The sequence below is a fragment of the Serinus canaria genome, chromosome 3, assembly GCF_022539315.1.
Source record: "Serinus canaria isolate serCan28SL12 chromosome 3, serCan2020, whole genome shotgun sequence".
Lineage (NCBI taxonomy): Eukaryota > Metazoa > Chordata > Aves > Passeriformes > Fringillidae > Serinus > Serinus canaria.
Genome location: NC_066316.1, coordinates 74,003,220 through 74,026,611, shown reverse-complemented (window position 1 = coordinate 74,026,611; position 23,392 = coordinate 74,003,220). Strand labels below are relative to the sequence as shown.

Here is a 23,392-nt window from a genome sequence, read left to right as displayed (position 1 = left end):
CACTAGTTGGCATTAGACCAGATAAGCTGCCGAACCAGCTGTAATCTCATTTAGACCTGAGCTGATCCTCCTGTCCTTTCATTCCACAGGATCAAAGCAAACCACTGAGGAGGCAGCTGTATTATAGCTGCAGTGCTTGCTGGATGCGGCAAACATTTCATAAATTCCTCTCCTTGAAGCAAGCCTGCACATAATCTACCCAGAGCCAGTTCAATCAATGGATTTCTGAATTCATTAGTCTTATTATTACAGGATAACTGTTTTCTCTACATAGTGGTGTAGCTGCTGCAAGCCAACTTTGCAAAACAGCTCTTATTGCTGACCATTTCTTTCTGGTAATGTGCCTTTGCATTTTTGCACTGCCACATGAAAATGATTTAAATCACTTCAATGCAGTATTTTTTTAAAGACTAGAAATAAAACCAATTCACGAATATTCAAGTAGGGAGCCTTGAAATATAGTACACTCTTCCAAGCATAATTACTGGCTACCTGTTTGAATGCTTCCATGCATCAGTAATAATGACCAATGTTTTCTGAGCTCAAATGATAACAGCAAAAGTAGAGATTATATCATTGTAGCATCATAAATACAGACAAAAATATACAAATGCAAAAGCAGTAATTCTAAGAAAGATTTCTATTTGCTTTTTACTCTTAGTGTTCTCTGGAATTAAAAAGAAGAAATATTTTCATTGTTGGAAAGAAATTAATAGCACAACTTAGGAAAACTGGAAAACCACATAAGAAACAAGTCTTTTTAAACTAAGCAAAAATGAAAACCAAGGCACTGGATCAAATAAGACTAGAAGGTGCAACATATTTCTGTATCACATTTGGAGTTTTCACTCTAGTTGCAATTATAGATAAAAAATATTATAGTATAACCTTAGAGCTTTAGAAGAACAGAATGTGTAATTCAGAAAATGCATCAACGGATCCATTTCCTACCAGTGAACTCTGCAATATAGCAAATATTCACAGATAAAATAAACAAAGTAAAATTATATTTTTTTACTTACAATGGAATAAGGAAAATATTATTTAAAATATTTTGCAGTCTTTTTAATTGCTAATTATATCAATCATTAATGTAAAGACTCCAGTTTTCTCAAACAGCTTCACTGGAAAAAAAAAAAAAAGAAAATTGATGTAATAAGAATCATGCATCACAACAGCAATTTTTTTAGGTCATATACAAGTAACATTACTGATTCTTGGATCACTCCTTGAGGAATGAGTAGTAGCCAGAAAAAAAAAAGTTTGGTCTGAAAAATAAGGGAGGCCAGGTAACCCTTACAGTTAAGGTAAAAATAGCAGTGTTTGTGACTTACTGCTATTTGCAGCCAGTATAAATAGGCAGCACATTCATGCACATACTGAAAAGTCAGGAAGATTCCCTCACAGAGAACTGCTCCGGGTTTACAGAGCACAAGAGAAAGAGCTGTATCATCTTTGCAGGCACACCCTACCCTACACTGCACAGATCTATTGAACATCTATATCTGGCTGCTCGTGTTTTTACTAGAGTATGAAAAAAAGTTCTTGTAATAAAAAGATTCAATGAAGTAGAATCAAAGTTTAACACATACAAATGATTTTTAGCAGATTACAGAGATGTTTAGCATGAAACTTTTTCAAGCACTACAGTACAGATGTGCTAGAGTATGTCATAGGCAGCTGGCAAAGATGAACAAAAGGTATTTGCACCTATCATCTACAGATGTGTAAAAAACTCACCACACATCTCTTCCTCAATCACTTATAAACCATCTGATGTGCTAGTTAATGATTCCCCTCTCTCCACTTCATTCTTCAGACATAAAGGGGTCCCATTTAACATAATCACTTAATAACAGCAAAGTGATGGGTATCAGAACTCTAATTCTTCTAATATTTGCAAAATCCAGCTCTTTGTAATAATAATAACACCATGATAGCAAACTGTAAAACTGTGTAATTATACTTTAATTGTATTGTGAGGCATGCATTAATCACAAAGTTTAAGTACCAAGGATGGAATTATAATAATTCTGTAAAACAAATTTAAGCTAGCTAAGTAGGTCAGAACCACTAGCATGCAACAGGAGACCTCTGGGAATTTATCAGTTAATGGCTATTTATGTGCAAATGAGTGCCCTCCAACCCTCCCAAATCCTGTGTAGCTGAAGGGTATTTCTGTTAACCAGGAGCATGCTTAACTGCTGAGGCATAAATTAAACCATTTATTGGAATGATTTTAATTCTTCTCTCCCCCCACCCACTCTTACTACTCCCCTCCACCCTCACTAGTAGCACAATTTACAGTATTAATTTACATGGAGATAGGATTGCTGAAGAGTTTTCAGAAATTACTCTGCTTCAAGAGAGAGCAAGGAAAAGAGAACGGAAAAAAAAAAAAAAGAGTGAGAGACAAACTTTTAGCAAGAGATAGTAGCAATGCTACACTTAATCTCCAAATCTTGGCAGATTGAGCTGTTAGAAATTCCAGAGGTTCAGTATCACAGCAGTGCAGTGGAAACACTTTCATAATGAACTTTAATGAAATGAAATTCTGTTTTACATCCTCACAGAATCATAGAACCTTTTAGGTTGGAAAAGACCTTTAAGATCATCAAGTCCAAACATTAACCCAGCACTGCCAAGTCCACCAGTAAACCATTTCCCCAAGTGCCAAATCTCCTTTTTCTAAATACCTCCTGGGCAGCCTGTTCCAGCACTTGACAACCCCTTCCATGAAGAACTTTTTCCTAATACCCAGTCAAAACTTTCCCTGATGAAACTTGATGCCATTTTCTTATCTCACATTCTAAATTTGGAGAAGACAATGAAGCTCAAGGGGAACTGAATCCACTGTATTTTCTGTTGTAACATTCAGATTCTGACTGTACACATATCAAAGGTTTTCTTTGAGGAAAGAAAACAACAAAAATTTCTTGGCTGCAAGAAAAGAACACCTTCAATTTTTGAGTTTGACTTGGAAAAAGCTAGTCATTTTTCATGTCTTGGGAAAATAGATACCTTTACAAACTACTCGGAATCAAGATGTATTGAATTTTGACTGGGATGTAAAATGGGGATGATTTACAGACAATATAAATGATTTCTCAACACTTATAATCATGGCAGTAATTCAATACAGCAAGGCAAGATAATGTAAGCATAACTTCAATTCACTTTTGGGCTTATAATTTCATATGCTTGGGGTTTCCTTCTTTTCCTAAGTGCATGCACACATATTCTTGCAAAGCTTAGGGTCCCAGGACAATGAAACAGCAAAAATCTGATTATCCTAGCATCAATTAACCACAGTTCCCTGTTACCCTAAACAGGGTTACATCTCCCCAGTGCCTAATAATTATATTGTAAAATCCCTTGATTGTCTGAATATATTCACTCTCCCTATAATGTTTGGATGATCATGGTTGTGTTACAGTTAATTATTATTTTTTAAGACATAATTGCAGTACATTACTCTTTCTGATGTCATCTTTGCACCTAATACAAAAGTCCACATAAATGTAACATACTGGACAAACAGACACACTTTTTCCTCACCAATTCAAGCTGTTGTAGAATACCTTTTAATATAAATAGGTGTGGTGTGAATCAGAGGAATTCTCTGGGAGCAAATCTTTAGCAGCTCTAAAATATTTTTAATTGGCAGATACGTGGAACACTTACTGAAGTATTTTCAAAGGCACATCTCCAATAGCTAAACAATATATTCATGTCCAGAAAAGCAAAAGAACAACAATGAAAATACTCTGCTTTATTTTTATGGTTGACTTTTTGTAAGGAAAACAAGACTGCAAAAACTAGTAGAAGGAAACATCATTGTCCTGGCAAGCACATCTGTACTTGCCTGTTCTTCCCTTCTCCTGCCCCTCAGTGAAGGTTGACACATCCCTGGCAGCAGGACGCTCCTGCTGTGTGCATAAAAAAATGGCTGCTGGGGCTGCCTGTGCAGCCCCTGCATTACCACAGAGAGAGCCAGAAACTTTCTGCCTCTTGAAACAGATTTGCAAGCATGCACATTAAACCAGACACTCCATACAACTCTTTGATAACGGCCAGAAGTTAATGAATGAACAGAACTATCTGACCAAAAATAAGTTCATGCCTGTATTTTCAGAAGCATTAGCTCATGTGCACTATCAGAGCCTGTGACAAGCCCATGGTTACCTCCCCCTTCCCTACAGTGAGGGGCTGCAGCCTGGATTATGTCTGTACCTTACAGTCACTGGCAGGGGCTCAGTACTGCCCTCAGGCTTTAATTAACCCCAATTAGAGACAAACAGGGCCTTCTGGTTGTGCAAGAGGGAACAGACAGCACCTTCAGCTTATCAGACAACTACATAAACCACTAACTGCTTTTACCTTTCTCTACTTGCTCCTCCCAAAAAAGAAGTGTTAGGAAGAGGTCCCCACAAGACCCTGAGATGATGCACAATGCACATGTTGCAGAGCATGCCTTCCTCTTTCCAGTTTGTTTTTAGGGAGGATATATATGGTGGCCTACTATTTTGGGCTCATTTCCCATTAAACACATTTTCACTGTCCCTGTTATAGTGCCACTGTAAAGAAAGCTGGAGCATTTAGCCACAGGCAATTAGTGACACTTGGACTTGCTCCAAGCCAAATAAAACACAGCAATGCATATCTACATGCCCTGTATCAATGCCTAAAAAAGCATTTGCAAAAAGATTTTCTAGACAGTTTTCAAGATTCAAACACAAAACCACCAAAAACACATCACCCTTTTCAGCAGGGCCACTGTGCAGTGCATACAGTAGAAGCCATCTTTACACACCCACCCCAGAAATTCCAAGAACAAGTAGGCTACAGTAGCACTACAGAGGTTCAATTTTTCTCCCCCAACAGAACAGGAAAATTTAAAAAAAGATCTAAGAAGAAAATAAGTAAGTTTGATACCACAAGTTTCTCTTGAAACCTGCCAGAGTGCTACATTTGCAGCCTACTCTAAAAACCCATCTTAAAGTTCTGTCCAAAATTAATTCTGTCTTCAGTAGCATGAAGAACAGCAGAAAACCTGTAAGATCCTTTTACATACTGGGTAAGTTCAAGCATGTCTCCCCTCAACTCTTTCAAGCTGAAATCACTTCAAAACTTCTACAAACTGCCTACTCTAGTCAATCATATCTGTGACTCTCTCCAATTTTCAATTTATTAATAAATATTTTGTAAAATGACATATCCAGAACTGCATACAGAACAATGCAGCTAAAGACAGAATAAGCAGGAGTTTTATTACCACACTTTACAACAATATTTAACTTTTTTTTGTTGTTTTTTCCTAAAGAAGAGTCTCATCAGGTCCTGCTTTGTAATATCACACAGGCTGTGTGCATAAAAAAGTCACTGTTAAAAGTTAGTTAGTCAATAGATTTCAGTCAAATTTGAGATTTTCTTCCAGTTATTATGATCTTAGAAACTCAAATAAACATCCTCTAAGCAGAGGTGAAAACATAAGTACCAGGTACACTTCACACTCCTTGCAAGATACAAGTAAATCCACTTCACAAACAATTCCAGTTTTTCCCCCTGCACTAGGTGGCAACTGTGCTAGTGCAGGGACAATACTGGACCTTGCAGGAACCTGTGTTGAACAGGCAGGCAGCAAAGTCTACAAGCAAGGGCAGAAATGGGGAAGAGCAATGGCAGCTACCTCACTTCAGCCAAGCCCAGATGTGGAGATTCCCTGTTTCTCTCACCTCCCCATACTTAGACAATATAGTTGCAAGTCAAGCATTCCATGTCCTATTTCCATGAGTTCTTCCTAGTTTAAGTACTTGGTCTTCACTATTTCCTCTTGTTGATGGTAATTTGTTTCAAAATATCAAAGTAATTTTAAATTCTGTCTTTGTTTTCCATTCGAACACAGAGAAATACTCTCTAATTTCTGGCTACATGCAAACTCAAACCCTTTTTCATCTAGTACAACTATTTGTGCTAAACAGTTCTTCATTTTCAGTGATCTGAACAAATGTCATAAAATACTAATTTTAATACTAAGATTACAAAAGTGACACTGAAGCCTTATACTACCAATGATTTTTGTGAAAATTTTCTCTCTCATTCCCACAGTCACATCATTTTAGAAAAAAGTTGTTTGTACTTTTAAGGCTCCTGTTTTCTTTTTTGACTTTTTTTTTTTTTTTTTTTTTTTTTGCTTAGGATACCCAGGAATGAGTACACTAGAAGCTGTTTATGTCCAAGAAGAAATTCAATCATAAGCAAAAGCATCCTAGGGGATGAAGAATCAAACAGTATATACCCATATACCCAGAAAAACACTAAGGAGGAAACAGAAAACAACACAATGTATTGAAATTCACCCCTTCTCTTCACTTGGTCATTGCTTTCAAGAAAACACACCAAATTGTTTTTGAAGTTGGTAGCAAGAGTTGATGCTGGTAGGTTACAGCTGTCAGTAACAGAATCAGAAATAAACTTGGAAAAAAATGAAGCAAGTGGTTATTTCTCATCACTGTAGCTATTACCCAGTTGCTGAAGTATGAGTGATGGGGGGGGGGAGGAAGTACACAACCGAACTCAAAAGCTTGTTCTACTGAACCACTGAACTGAATCTTTCAGAACTGCACCAAGTGCTTCACTCTATGTTGTCTTGTCCAGCATCCAGCAGGTGCTTTCCTTGCTTTTTATTTTCCTCCATTAAGACAAGCGTGTTTATCTGTTTGGTTAGCATAAGGATTCTCCTTGGAGTTGCTTCACATTTCTTCCTCCACTTTAAAGGTCAACTTTCTTTAAAACACATAGGCACAAATTAATTCTACTCTCCAGAGATACCATCTCCCATCTCAGGGGCTAGCAATGGAGAGAAGAGCACAAAGGGAAATATTCTGAGTGAAGCAGAGCCAGATGTGCTTGGTTCAATGCACATAATTGACTCGTCTAAACATTCTTGACACATCCAAGACAGGGGCTTGCCGTTGTCCCAAAATGTACACTCGCTATTTAATCAGTCATGTTTCTGACTCTCTGCTGAGAGCCTAGAAGCCCCGGGCACAGCTGGGCACCTGGGCAGGCAGGGCGGCCGAGCCCCGGGCCCGGAGCCAGCTGCCCGTGGCTGCTCCATCCTCCCGCGCTGGCTGTCAGTAGGAGGCAGCATTGGCTCTGCCAGCAGCAGCTCCGCAGCGCAAAGTACTTGGGAGCGGGCTTCATTCTTCTGTCATTATATAAGCAAGATGACACTGTTCTCTAATCCAGCCAAAGCTGATAAGTACCATCAACCTGTCACTTCCTACATTTCAAATTCTAACATTGCAGCATCAAAGAGTTTTTACATTTCGATTTCTTTTGCTGGCAGCGGTCGGTAGCCTCTCATTCTCCCACGGTGTTCTAATGCAGCATTTGCACACCGGGGTTACTCCCAGCCTGAATAGCAGGTCATCCCCTACTCACTGAGCTCATCTGCGGCCCATGTGCTAGGCAATTTAGATCCAATCAGCCCTTATTTAGCTCAAGAGTAATGAGCAGCATAGTGACACAGACTTAAGCCTGACCCTCAGGACACTGCTCATCAAGCAGTAAAACTGTGACAAAATCATTCATCTTCCACCCGCTGGCAAGAAATAATACTCGCACTCACTGTATTACTTTTTCAAGACATAGAAAAAAAAAAAGGTCCTGAATTTTCATGATGTGAGACATTAATTTGCAGAAAGCTGAATTCCCTTAAACCCCCCTGTTGCTATGAGCTCACCAGGGGGAAATAGGCCTTAGGAGACTGAAATGGAATAAAGAAAATTGCTTCAGCTTTCTGTTCATTTTAAATAAGCCTTAAATCTGACATGAGATATCCTAAAGAGAGAAGAAATATAGATCTTGTAAGGTAACGAAGAAACAATCAAAATTAAGAGATTAGAAGGCTACTTGCATATAATGATTTTATTGGCAAAAATATTTCTTTTGTTTAACATCCACAACAAAAAAAAACCCACTCCATATGAAAAGCCATTTTCACACCTCATGTGAAGAATAAAAGGAAAACCGAGATGAAAGTTAATTTAGGGAAAATAGTTTCAGAAGTGAGACACTTCCATCAGAAAACAAATCTGTGCTTTATGTCCTTCAGGGAGCACATATTTCTCTAAACAACTGCAGGGTCCCAAGCAGCAGGTTCTCAGTACACCTGGTTATGGTTTTACCCTTTTTTTCATGGATTTACTCTTTCACAACAGAAGTCTTGTACTGTTGTCAGGTAGGCTACAGAAAGCTTATGTGGATTAATTTTTGGAAGATAAAATGGATACAATGGAACAAAAAAGTGTTTCCATCTGTAGCACAGGGGATTGAACTGTGTATCTTCATGATTCATGTCTGAGTATTAGACTTGAGTGAATTTCTTTAGCTTTGGGTGTCTACCAAGACTGACTTTTTTTGGGTATCAACAATTAGAAGGTTTTTTGATAGCTTTTAATGTTTCAATTTGCTCCAAATTGATTCAAGAACAGAACAGTAGAATAGAATATTCTATTATAATAGAATGTTCTAATATAATATAAGGGATGTAAAATGACCACCTCGTCCAGCTGCCTAAGTAATTCAGAGCTGATCAAGAACTAAAGCAAATAATTAAGGGCATTGTCCAATAGCCTCCTAAACACTGACAGGCTTGGGGTAACAACCACTTCTCTAGAAAGTTTGTTCCAGTGCCTGACCATTCTCTCAGTAAAGAAATGCTTCCTAATGTCCAGTCTAAGCCCTCCCCTGGTGCAGCTTTGAACCATTGCCACATGTCCTATTAGTGGAGCCCAGGAAGAAGAGCTCAGCACCTCCCACTCCACTTCCCTTTCTCCGGAATCTGTAGAGAGCAAGAGGGTCATGCCTTAGCCTCCTTTTGTCCAAACCAGACAAGCCCCAAAACCTCAGCCACTCCTCACAGGACATGCCTTCCAGCCTTGCTGCCCTCCTTCTAAGGCAGATGCTCTCTCTCTATTACATCCTAAACATCAATGTGAAATTAATGTTAATCCATTGTTCAACTTTCATGTGTCTACCCACTGATTCAAGAAAATGGGCACTGAGAAGGGGAGGTGAAAACTCTTGCAAACCTGAACCACTGACAGACATATACAGGAACTGTTTTCATGCAAAGTATTTAGGGACACATTTCCAGGGCATGCTGCTGTCTCATTTCATTTCTTTACACAGTAATACTCTCAGAGCAGAGGAGAAACAATCACAACACACATTAGTTTTAGCTACTCAGCTTTGAAGGTCAGAATACAAGGGACAAATTTGTAAAACATTGTTTTAGTCGCCAATAAAAACCTGAAAAAAGACCTCAAATCCCACAAAGAAGAAAAGAAAATTCAGTGTTAATTACCAGAGCCACACCTTAAGGCAACAACTGTAGCTAAGAACACACACTATTTGCTCAGAAGGTGGTAACAGATTATTTTTAAGGATTTAGACGTAGGAAAACACTCAAAATGCTGCTATATGCTAAATCTGTGCTTGCTTCTCATGCATTAGAGCATTTAGAGACTAGATTTTCATTACCCTCATTTAAACACCAGTTTTGTTAATGGAATACCTGAACTTCAAAAAAAAAAAAAAAAAAAAAGTAAAAACACTTTAAAAGATGGTTCATATCAGCATAGCAAGGCATGCTTGCTCCCCAAGCAGAGAATATTTGTTCAAAGTGAAAAAGGAAGGATTTATTTCATTTTTTTCACACAGGTGTACAAAGTTCACAACAACTTTTAGTGGTCATTCATTAAGAGTGGGAGATCTTAGAGCTAAGCTAACATCTTCTGACTCTCAGTTCAGTGGCTTAGTCACAGAGCTGCCTTCTGTGCTTATCAGGACATCACAGCTGGTAGCTCTAAATATCCTCACAGAATGGGATGGGTAAGTGAAGACTCACGATATTCCAAACTCTTCTGAATACAGTTTTCAGAAGCTCAACATCAGAAAAAAGATTTTACAAAGACTAACACTATAACCCCTGAGGGGGAAGGAAAGAAGGAGGGTGGACCTCTCTATTCTCCTCCTGAGCTTATCTACTGACTTACACAGTAACAGAGAGGGGGAGAGATGCTTCTGTTGGTCTCAAAAAAGCTTCCCACAGGCTGTTTTAATGGCAAGTATAACTCAAAAAAAAAAAATTACAAATGAATGCACATTTCCATAGCAAAGATATACTGGATTGTGGTTTCTCTCACAACCTCAAGGCTAAACACACTCAAACAGATAGAAGCATTCAGTTCTCCTGTTACTCATGGCCCAATTATTAATGTAACTTTCTACTAGAGACAGTTTACTTGGTCAATATTGCTGTAAGGGCTTATAAAATTTATACATTGAAATTTTCAAAAATTAGCAAAAAAGTATAAATGGGTACAAATGCACAAAAACGGTTTTAAAAGTAAAATTACCACTTATTATGGTATTAGGTTAGTGGTACTTCTCATTTCTCCTACAGGAATCAGTACCAAGTCTCCCTGAAACTAGGCAAAGATGTTTGGAGCACAGCAGGGTATCTACTCACATTTTATAGTCCTGTAACTCTGTGCTAACACTCAACAAAACCCAAATGCCAGGATGACAATAATAAGAGAAAGCTCATGTCAAAGCAATACCCTATTACAATACAAGACATTTTAGCATGTTTCAAGCCCTTCTTTTAAGTATAACATATTGCAGTGCCAGCACCTACAGCCAATTTCTCCGAGCCTCGTATCCATTTTTACAGCAAGTTCTGTCAAATCTGTTTAATGCCTGTATTTTTATTAACCCAGGGCTTCTTTTTGTGCCATGAGGCACTCAGATGACAGATAGTGCTAGAGATTTGGAACAAATGAAAGCACACATGGGCAAACATCTCACATTTACCTTTCAGTTAAAAAAAAGAAAACCAAAACAAAACAATAAGGATTTTAAACCATTGTTTAAAAACAGAAAAAAAAAAAGGGAAAAAACTTGTCTGAGCTAGAAGCAGAATAAGTAAACATGGGAAGGAAGCACTTCACATTTTGATTTAGGCGAGTTTCTAGATTATTTACTGTTTATTTTACATGCTTTTTAAAAGAAGACTATTAAAAGTGTAGGATGGTATTAAAACAATCTTACACTTCACAGTGAATCTTACTATGAAGATCAAATACTTGCAAGTGCCAGCAAGTAGCATTTGATTCCAATTACCCACTCACCATGTCTCAAAAGCTGATAAAAATGAATTCTCCTGCCAAGACATAGTTCTATTTAAATGTATGGATCCCAAAATAATCAGAATGATAACAATCAACTAAAAAAAGTGATTTAAGAAACCTTATTTAAAATAGTCTAACCCTAGGTAAATACTACTATCAAATGCTACCTGTACTTTTCTAGAAGAGTAGAAGAATACAAGAAAAAGCTGGAAAGGGTTATTTTAAAACACTGTGGTGTAAAAATAGTGAAGGTGGGGGTCTCTTTTCAGATGTCTTTTAAGAAAAAAGAAAGAAAGAAAACAAGTGCACTTTCAAATCCCTGTATGGCAAGTTTTAGCCCAGAGCAAGTTTTCACTGCTATGTTACAAACCCTTCAAAATAAAGGTTTATAATGGAAATGCTGACAGACCCTTAACCACAGCAGCATGAATAGCTATAATTAAAGAAGAGCTTTTGGCTACACCTCACTCTGACAATGAAAGACTAGAATTTTTACAGTATTCTTTAAATAAAAACAACTGGGAAACCTGGAATAAGATCCCAGCAATCCAACAAGATATGTTAAAGGGGACTGCTAAAACTATTTGACATTTTAAGCTTTAAATACTGAGGCACTTAGTTAACACAACCAAGTCAGTATTTTCATAATGCTACTTAATCAGCAATAAAGAATGCTCCTGTGAGCCATCATCTGGGGTTAACAGAAAGTAACATATGAAGTTATTATTTTCTAACAGCCTAGAGGGAGCTGCTTGTCTCTTTAATCAGTGATCTCACTTCCTTCCTACCTGTAAATTCCCTGTCATACAGTTATAAAATTATTAAGAGTGCAGTGTCCAGAAAAATTATATTTATGAAAGGCCTACTATCTTATACAAGCCTGGATTTTAAAAACAAGCATTTCATCTTTTTCTCAGTTTGAAAACAGATGAGGCCTAATCAGTCTGATCAATTCAGTAACATTTTAGCATCTGGTTAGCACAAAGTCATCCATATCTTCTGAACCAAAAAAATGGTTTTAGTGTTGTTTTATTTGCATAGCAACAGAGGACTGACTGATTGACTTCAGTGAGTCTGTCGAAGCAGGAAAATCACTAACATTTTCCTGTTCCATACAATCTGAAGATCAAAGTGTTTCATAAGTGTTAAGGAATTTAGTTCCTCTGAAGATAGGATAAACAGGCTGGTAGCAGTAATCAAATGTACAAATAAAGAAACTGAAATAATTGTTAAAAGCAAGGTTCTAAAAATCTCTCTCATACCAATTACTATTTGAGCATGTTGGTAATTCAAACATTTCAGGAGAACTACTTCTTGCAAAAAAAGGTGCTAATACTGTCCTGTACCTTGTCTCTGATGACCTGAGAAGTCTAGATTGAACTTCCATGCCCTCTTCTCTGTGTTACAAGAGGGCCACATAAGCCCCAGTCCTGGAAAGCTTAAAAATAATGCCAAGTTATAAAAATAGGTAATTTTTTCACCAGCCTGAAATTCCTCCCTATTTCATCCTTAAAAACAACACAGCAAATGCTGTCTATTAGCTAATAGAGAAAATGTCAAAGTATTTTTGAAGTCTCCAATTTATTCCAGGAAATACATTCAGTTGAACTGAAATAATAAATAATAAATCAACTAAACTTAGTTTTGTGCTTCATCTTTTTTCAAAAGACTGCCTGAAAAACAGTTATCTTTGGATCTATAAGCTATTGACAGCTGCAGTCAAACTACTAGACAATAACAAAGAATCTACTTAAAGAGAGATCTTGCATATGGGCCTCAGAATTCCTATTATGTACTCTTCCACAGCTCTTTACACATATTTCAGTCTTGCACATTTAAAGTAATGGCAGATCAATAGCTACCTCTTAATATCTTACGAAAAAAAAAGCAGTTTGGGCTTCAAACTGGAGGACTGCTTCTCAAAGGCATCAGTAGACAAAAAAATATGCTTATTGAAGGGCACTGTGGATGCTGAAAAATGAACTAGTACATCAAAGCAAAATTGCTTGGAAGTGGTAAAATACGATTTCCTTCTTTCCTATCGAACCCCAGACAAGTATTTAAATCTCCATAACTGTAGAATTTGAATGCAACCTTGGTAAAACAGAAAAAAGCAAAACGAAAAGTCTGAAAAACAGAACACATTCAATGAAGAAACAAAAAAAAAAAAAAACCACCTCCAACTAATGCAATTAACACAGACAATAATTTCCAAGTTTCCTGTACCGAAGAAAAGCTGATATTTTCTGAAATAGAATCACCTAGATCACTTTCTAAAGAGACACTAATTCATAGCAAAACATCAGGATGTCAAACCGAATCTCCTGAAATAATATGGAAACATTTCAAAGATTCTGTATGCACTGAAGTATTGGTGAATTTTGAAATTTAACATGTCATTCATAGCCCTTCAGAGATTTCTCTTTCCATTTACTCAATTTCGGTAAAAAATTAATAGGAACTACATTTAACCCTAAAAATAAAGTGTTAGTCTAAATCCACAACTTAAATAAATAACTTACCGAAGTCTGGCTAGAATGACCTGAAGAAAATTCAGCACCATGCTCAGCTCAGCTCCTCGACATGCAGGCAGCAGCATAGTAAAGCCATCATTTAGCAACTTGTCCTCAGAAAGGCTCAAGTAGCAGCTGGTCTCAAACACTTCCTGGACCCCATCAATGTAGGTTGAGAGCAAAGTCCAGAGATTTTGTCTCTGTGTGTGGTCATTTTTGGTTACTAAAAACTCCTTTGCCTTCTCACGGAAAGCATTTGAGATTTTCTCAGCCAAGGCACCAATGTCCATATTCTTCTCAACATAAATTAAAAGGAAAGCAAAATGACCTCTCCAGATGAGAGCTCTCCGAGCCAGGGTGATGGAGGATGGAGTCAGGAAATCCAAAAGATCCAACACCCGACTCACGATATCTTCTGTCTCCACAACAATTGCCAGCATGAGGAACAGGCTAAAAAAGTTCTGCAGCCCCACTTCTGTCAGCTCCTGCATCCTTTTCCGATGGAACTTGGAATAAATTCTACATTAGAGAAAGAAACCAAAAAAACCCAGGAAAGAGAAAGTTTCTTAAAGTATGCATTTTTTTTATCTTCTTGAGTGACTGAAATTGTATTTTCATGCTTTTAGTTTATGGTTACCCACTTCCAGTAACCCTTAAATTTTAAATACTCTTTTTTCTCATTACTCTTATGGTTACTGGAACATGCTCTTTCAGTTTCTGCTTTTAATTTAAAGCACACATTGTTTTCAATTGGAGGTGCAGCCGAACCCTTCCCCCTTATCTAACCTCTAGTACCAAGCTGAGCACAATGTTATGAGCAGACTCTCTACTCAGTCTGTGATGGATGTCCTCCATATGTGCCTTCAAATCAATCAAGTTTAGCCCATGAGGGCTCCTAGGAAAGGGAGCTGTCAAGTGGCATCTCTTTGCAACAGCAAACCACTCCTGTACCCCAACTTCTTTCCTGGAAATTTCTTCATTTCCACCTGGAAATCAGCTACTGGTTTTTGCTATTTTGCTATTTTGTTATAGTGCTGCAGCTGCAGTGATCTAAGTCTCACCTACCAAACCATCACTGCAGTAAAAGGAAGATTTCTGTTGGAAAATTCCTTTTCTCCACAGTGCTTTGCCAAAGTCTGTATGAACTTGTACTGCTCACCTATGGCATGGACAAGTTCGAAAGAAAACAGAAACTGAGGCATTTGGAAGACAAACCTCTCTTCAGGTACAAAGATGCTATGAAACTTTATCTGCATTGCTTACAGGACAATGCTCAAGTCATAAACACCTGATGGTGACAAGCACTGCAATTTTGAAACTTTAAAGTGGTTGCCAAAATGAAAAATGTTATACAAAGAGATCTTTTCTGAGACCTTTGCTTGGATGTGGACTTTTATTTAAAAATCACCATTCCTACAACAGAGAGCAAGATGAAAATGGCATAACTTTTTGATTATTGTGTTTAAAACTTTGGATATATCTTTCACCTTTAATTTAAAATAACTTCCACCTATAGTAGTCAAACATCCATAAATGCTGTTTTCCTATTCTGTCACCTGGAAAGTAGTTGGAAGTGGTGTTGAAGTTATCAAATCTAGCCACCAAAAATTACAGCAAATCCAATTAATGTTGTTTAGTAGTAAATTACTACTGACAGGCATTTATGTTTTTCATGCGTCAATTAATGCTTGGTTAGCTACTGAAAACAGAGTTCATCCCAAAATCATAGCTGCAGGCTGTTAAATTTTGCTACTTGTGTAATTGATTTTTTCAAGGTAGAAATGAAGAAAATCAGTTCAGCAGACTGATGCACTGTGTGTTGTATGTTATTACTCCCCCCCTTAAATTAGGGAAAGTAACAAGTTATAAGAGCACCGTAAGTATAATTTTATTTCAGTAAGAAGGGAGTAGGCTAATTAAAATTAAAAAAAAAGCAAGACACCGATACAGAATCCAACAACATATTTGTCTTTAAGTAGTTGCAGTGATTCATAAAGCCAAACTTTAGTGACTTTAACAACTTCTGAAGTGTACATAGATATTTGCCATACTGTTCTTTTCTGACAGCCAAGATAACCCTTCTTTTCTGGAAGAAAAACACCACAACTTTGTAAGGTGTCTATACACGTGGGCACTTTGTAATGTTTATTACTTGGGTACATGAAGATCTTACTAATGCTTAATAAAATTTTAATTATTTATATTAATACTTAACAAAATCTTTCTAAAAAACTCAAAAGCCTAAACCAGAACTATTTCTGTTTTCTCTATCTAATGAAAATATTTAACAAGTATGTACTAATCATTACAACTGCCATCTCATTACTATAAGAAAAGTCTTATGGATTAGTACCCATCTAAAACATCAAGGGTTTCATTTAGAACATATATATTTTATGGGTTTTTCATATCATGACTGACTGTACCTAATTAGTATGTTCCAAGATTAAGTAAAATATTAAAATCCTCTCAAAACTATTATGAGAAATTTTGAAAACCACTGAAAAGAAAATATTGAAATGAAAATGCGGGTCTAGCAAGAGTCAGTCTGCGTGTTCTTGAACAACACATGGCTTACATGCAGCTCAAACACAATTTCTATGCTTTAATTACATTATCTGTCTGGCAACTGGGTTGTACCACTGCACTGGTTGCCAGTCTACCAAATTCCTGGCCAATGGGACGAGGTAAATCATCCCACTCTATGGATGCCAAGGTGATTCTTGGATCCAGTTACAGCTTTAGCTGGCAACACAAACTTTAGTGAACAACTGCTTTCTTCAAATTATGAGTCACCCTGGATCTCTCACCCCCTTTATTTGGTCATGAGCAGAGTGCCCTCTGCCTCACATGTGGCTGGAAGGGCCCCTAACCCACTACACTTGTTACAAAATGAGACAAACTAAATAGCATCCATACCGTCCTTTAATTTGTTTCCAAGGATGCACACCATTGTTTTCTTCTTTCATAATCCGTGCCAAGATGCTGAGGAAAATGAAGTAACTGTTGCTGGAGTTGTACAGAGAAGGGACCTGCTGTTCACAGCAGCAGCATTTCACTAACTCAAGCATTGACAAAGAAGTCTTACTAATATTTGCCAGATCCTTCAGACCAAGCCAAGGAACAGTAAAGCAGCTGTTCTAAAAGAAAAGATGAAAACAGAAAATATTATAAATAGCAATAAACGCCAATATTAGAAAGGCAGTAAGATGCACTCCTTCACAGGAACAAAAGGATATGTTCCTACCACGGCTAAAATAACAAAAATGCATTGTAACAGTGTGCAAAGTATTTTTACAAGATCTTAAACTGAGTAGTCTTGATGAAAAATAGGACTTAAAATATATTATCATATTCTATAATTTCATAATGTAATGGACCATAACAAATTTAAACATGATTTCATTATACAAACATAGCAAATTTAAGGCTACTGTCATTGATTAGGTAGCTTTACCCAAGTATAGCAATCAAGCTTGGCTACAGGAAAATCAGAATTAATCGGCAAAAATCAAGGACTGTCTACGTGCAATTCTACATTTTTATATATAAATCTACTTACCAGATTCTTGCTGTAATAATCCCAGAGTATGGTGACAACAGATAGGTTCAAATCCCAGAAACTACACAAAGTCAAACAGCACTGAAGATGCATTCGTAAATGTTCCTCCAACACACCAGCCTTGAACAGGAAGTAGGAAATTAATTCTACGATACATAAAACCAGTACTACTAGACTATTCAAAGTAATTTCCTAATATAAAATATATTTTTAATTATATACTGTTGAGTAAATGCATCTTCTAATACAAGTAATGAACTCGATGATAAAAGCTGACAATTGCACCCTGCAAACCAGCCAATGCTGCTTCATCACAGAATCATAGAATCACAGAATCATTTAGGCTGGGAAAGACTTCTGAAAAGTTTCATAGGAAAGAAAATAGGAAATACCAAACAACTTGAACACAGCGAAGCATTCAGGTAGTAACTGTGGGATAATGAAAGTATCATCCAGCTTTTGGTAACAACGAAACAGAACTTTCATGGAAGGCAGGATATTAAGAGCTCCATGCTCTGAACTAAAATCATGTGTTGAACCCAGCCTATTTTAGGCATCGGCTTGAGGGTGATAAATCCCGTAAGGGCTTTATTGTCTTCACTGCCTGCAAAAGTGGCTTAATGGACCAACTTGTGTGCAGTTGTCTTAAGAGCAGACTTTTACATGTGTGAGTCAGTCTAACACCTCTACCCAGTGGCAGGCATGTGGGAAGCAGATGATCTTTAAGGTCCTTTCCAAATCAAACCATTACATGATTCTATGATTTACTCACAGCACTACTTCTTATGACTTACTATGTCTTTGAGTGGTTTTTTTCCTGTTTTGAATGCCACGCAAATGAGTCTAACTCCTCTCTACCTGGCTATACATTCATGTGGAAAACTTGACTTGCTACACTTTATCACAACACAGCAAACAAGTATACAATCACCAACAAGAACTTCTAACCACATCTGCCTTCTCTTCTCATGAACAATTAATGTAGGGCTTCTAAACTGGAAGATTCCTAAAACAACTTGAAAATTGAAAAGACATTTTCAGTTGTCATAGAAAATTATATATTCAAGACATTATGTGTAAGATACAAAACCCAATGAAATAGGAAAGTAACTTTCCAGTAAAGACTCATTAAAAATATCCAGAATAGTAATTCAAATGTAATAAAATGCCTACAAATGAAAGGTGATACTCAAGTATTTTTTAATACATGACATAACTATTAATTCAACAGATATCCCAAAACAACCCCAATCTTCAACAAAAAACAAGGGACAGAACAATTGCTCTTGTTTTTAATGAATAAAAGCAAGAATCTTGAGAAAAACAAAAAATCCTTCAGCTGAACATACCTATTTCTCTAGAGGGATCTACCCAGTTACAAGGTTGTAAAAAACCAAACAAAAATGAAACAAAAAAACCAAAACACCATTCAAAACATCATTCAAAAATTCCCAGAAAGGGAATACTTACTCTTGAGGTTGTATTTTGAATCTAGGGTTATGTTAAGGATCTAGGATTCAACAAGCAACGACTGCTTCAGTTAAATTAATTCAACAATAAACACAGCAGTTGAGCAGCTTCAATTTGAAGCATAATTTATCTGTTCAACTACAGTTTTAGAACAGTTTCCAAAACCAAGATAGCACTGAAGGCTTTATCTCAAATTCAATATAAAAGAGTATCCAGACTTCAAATATCCCTGGGATTAATGGATTCTCTCATTGCTCTTTTGCTTAAAATGGTCTCTTGCACTGCTGGAAATACTATCAGAACTCTTGAGGTAGTCAGCTTTTAATTTATCACAGAAGGGAGGAACACCTGATACTATCAAAATGATAGTACTATCTAAACATAACATTTTTCTCTTATGACCTCCTACTGTAATAACAAAATTGGTTTTCCTAGAAACCCAAGAAATACTTCTCTATCTCTCTTAAAGTAGAACTAAACAAAAAATACAATGAAAGCATAACTAAATTGAGAAATGAAATGGCACAAAGCATTTTTTTTCTAAAATAAGAAGTCTAATAAGACAGATTGCTATTACTTCTTGCAAACTAAAAAGCTTTTGATTCTCACAATAAAACTTCATAAACACAAATTCCTCTTATACTGACAACCCATAAATCTAGTCAGTTTGATGTTGCCTACTACACAAATACAATTATGATAATATTACTACTACAACAATTTCCATTTTGTAGTACAAAAAGAATTGTAATCCAGCTTTTTTTCTTCTTTTGGACAAGAATTCCAAATTACAGAAAAGGTAGGAAAGACCTCATACAAGTAGTTTCCCAAAAGATGCCGTGTTTTTTGTGATAGAACTGGGAGTTTTTTCAAATGAGCAATTTTCTTCAACACTTATCTACCTGGAATTTAAAAAGAGAGCAATTTGTGGCTGAAAAACTCAGCTGTTGGTCAACTGTTTGAAGCTGAAAGGATATATCCAAGGCAGAAGCCCACTACATTTGCCCAGGTATCCATGACTGGACTCCTTTCTTCTCAGAGGGTGTTTTTAGTTGCCATCACTATTGATCCCACAGGATGAACAGCAGCTTCACATCTTTTCCTTGCTCAGCAGCAGGCTGACTGAATCTTAAAGGAACCCCCGTCAGGAACAGGGCATTACTGGGGCACTCCTCAACCATCTTCACCTGGACATGCAATACCATATTCTGGAGGTCCTCAACACACCCAAAATCCAGCACATCCTGGATTAACATGCCTTAGGTTCTCTAGTGCCTGCATGTGGACCGCTAAACACAACAGTATTACTGAAACTACCAAAATGCTGCAGATTGAACACTGGTTAGGTGTGGATGCCATGGGACAGGAAGAGAGAAACAGCAAATGCTTATCACAATGGCTTGTGAGAAGTTTTAGGGAGGTAGAAAGACATGATAAACTGTTGACTATAAACAATTTGCAGGTGCTGTTTTTCTACTTTATTTTTCTGTTCCTCTCAAGGACCATGCTTGAGAAAGATGTTTCTGTTAGTTAGCCAAAAGAATAAAATCTATTGTACCGCTCTATAAAATCCGCATGGTTCTTTTGAGTAAAGTCTCTTCTTTGCCTTTGCTACAATCCTGCCTCTCGCCTGTTCCTGCCCCAACCCCGGCACACGAGTGACAGTTAGGCATTTTTGTATCCCAATAATTAGCTGTCCTAAGGATGTTAACGCTAACTACATCTTCTACTGCTCCATGATGCTCTGTTACCCTCAGCGGCTGCAACAACACCTACTGAATCATCTTTTCACAGTATAGAATTTGAAGCTCACATGAAGAGACATTAACAGTCATTAGCAGGAGATTATCTATTTACCTTACAAGTGTATGTTCTGCACCTTTTTCAGATACTTTTTAACACACAAAACTATATATACTTGATTTCTTCTTCTTTTCCCCCCATTCAGTGTAAATTGCCATTCTTCTGAGCATGCACAGTTTACAAGCTATAGGGAAATTCGGGAGCAACAAGCACAAGATTATGAGGCTGATGAACACAGCACTAAATATGGTTGGTTTTTAAGTTGCCATATACATAAAAATGAAGTTTTTAACTACCAACTCCTACCCTTTCTAGCAAAGAGGCAATTCAGCACTGTTATTTCTTTTATTTTGCACAGCTATTGCTCTGCATCTTTAGTAGATAACAGGCTATGTGCTGAAAAGGATGGCTCAGATAGGATTAACTAACAAAGTCATGCCAAGTGTTAATAGCCAGTATCATCAATTCTGTCCTGCTGTTCATTCAAAGAGTACGATTATCAGTTTTGCTTTTTCCCACTTTTCAATGCTCCGTTTCACCACTGACTTCTTGATATCTCATTGTGTTTCTCATTACTACATTTTCTGGACTCAAAAATACTTAAGAGATGCAAAAGGATAAGATAAAATGTAGGAGTGGCCACTTGAAGCTGACAGATCAACAGAGGAGATGGACATGTCTACTGGCAATAGAATTCTCCTTCCTAAATACTGTCAAGAAGGCTGCTGTGCAGGAATAGGGAGCAGGATGCCTGTTTTAATAAAGCACTCCATTCACTCGTGCATGCACATATAGGAATTAATGTTCCCCAAGGAGCACTTCCCTCGGGCAGCTAACTCCATAATGCAAGAAAAAATAATGAACAAATAAAAAAACGAAATAAACTAGATGGCTCCTTAGATGGTTGGTAATAGTTATAACCACGTATTTGGCAAATGAGGATTTGGTTTAATTCCAACAGTGGTTGCCTTTGGAAATTAAAAGACATATTTGCTTCATATTAGTGTGTCATGACTGACTCAATATGCAAGTCTTCTGAACTTGGCCACTTAGCTGCCTTTCCAAACTGTCTACAGTTCAATACTTTTTTAACAGAAGCATAAAAAAGGCATATTTTATGTATGTTCTGTTTCAAAGTAATCTTTATTCAAAATAATAAACACTCACAAAAAAAAGGGGATTATTTTGAAGAAAAGAACATTAACTGCAAATGTGTGTCTCAGGTTGCTGCCACACAGAAGATGCAAACAGGAAGGTGGTTAATAAGCTACTCAGTTTTTACACAACTTATCTAAATCTCTCCAATATCTCTCACCGAATGGTAAGCATTCAATAAGTATTGTCATCACTTGGGGTTTTAAAGTATATGCACAATTTGTATTTTCAGTCATATACTGTAAAATCATTCAAAAAGATTTAATCTTTTAAGCTGATAGACTACAACTACCTAGCCAAGCATAAAAGTTTACGTTTAGAGTATTAAAAATCTGAAAATTCATGCTATCATTTCAACTCTCCTAACAGCCACAATTATTTTCTTGTCAAAAAGTTTAAACAAGTATTGTTCCGTATTCCAGGTTTAACTACAGTTGTTGCTCTTCCATGAGCAAGACAGTTATAAAAATTTAAAAAACTGAAAGAACTGATTCCCCTTCTGCTTTCAACAACAAAACTCTGCAGGATTTTTTTTAATTTCATATACCAAATGAAAAAATAAACATGTTTATTCTTGTCTTAAACATACATAAATAAATTATTTTTACAGGCATTGCCGATACAACATTTGCAATTTGTACCATGCAACTTCAGAACAAATTTACAGAGCTACAATGTAACTTATTTTAAAAACTTGATGAACAGCATATTTAAAAGCATATTAAAAGGAGGTCAATTCTGACCTCTGGGCCATGAAGCATTGCATTAACAGTTCTGCAGAAAGAAAAATGATAAGGTATGAAATGAGTGCTCAGAAACTAGAACCTTATCAGTAAGAGTTTGATTCAAGCCTGTAAGACAAATTGCTCAGCAAGGCAAGTCACCTTCCCGCTGTGATGAGGATATAGCTGAATTTTCAATGCAACTGACTATCTCCTTCATCATGTCTCCTCAACTTGATATCCTTACATTCAGTATCTGATTTACATTTTCTAAGCATCCAGTTCTTATTCTGAATACATCTTGTCTAAGAAGCCATATACTACCCTTCCAGGATAATTATCTTTTTTCTTTATCTGACAATTTAGCATCAAGCACAAGCACTTTAAAGCAAGTGGAACTGCTAACAAGGGGGAACTGTACACTGTCATAGTTTAGCTATGTCAAGGTTGTTCATTTACCAGTGATAAAAACACCACAACTCCAAAAATACACTTGTTAGTTGGACTTTGTTTCATGCACTGTCTTTTCCTGAAAGCATCCCTGACACTTTCCTTGTTCACTTTTCTTTCCTTTATACACTTACTTGAGCATCAGTGGATTTTTTAAGGAGTTCCTCCACAAATTTCCAATTGGATTCCTTCTGTTTCTGAAAAATAATTATCAACATGAAATAGCATTTGTATCCCTTACAGGAAGCACTATGCAATAACACAAAAGTAAGCAGACAAAATATTTCTGGAAATATTTATTTTATGACAGGATACAGTAGTCATCACCAAAAAGAGCTTTTCTGTTATATGAATGTAATTGATATCTGTCCTAAAAATTAGCCCTCAGAAAGCTAATAAAAATAAGAAATATGCAACTTGAACCACTTTAGGTGACTCATTTACCTTCAATTTTAATGGAGATGCAAAAGAATCAGGCATTCTTTATTAGCCCAAGCAGTATGACTTACAGTTTCT

The 23,392-nt window shown here is 36.8% G+C and overlaps 1 protein-coding gene across 1 annotated transcript in view; it reads right to left on the bottom strand.

The window, feature by feature from the left end:
• The window catches only part of MMS22L (MMS22 like, DNA repair protein), an 89,680-nt gene that overhangs the window by 42,712 nt on the left and 23,576 nt on the right, over window positions 1–23,392 (bottom strand). The window contains exons 11-14 of the mRNA XM_018918181.3: window positions 23,011–23,073; window positions 17,277–17,396; window positions 16,634–16,854; window positions 13,724–14,233 (exon numbers count right to left, since the gene is read on the bottom strand). Coding sequence (XP_018773726.3) covers window positions 13,724–14,233; window positions 16,634–16,854; window positions 17,277–17,396; window positions 23,011–23,073 — 914 coding nt within the window. The remainder of the gene's footprint in view (window positions 1–13,723; window positions 14,234–16,633; window positions 16,855–17,276; window positions 17,397–23,010; window positions 23,074–23,392) is intronic.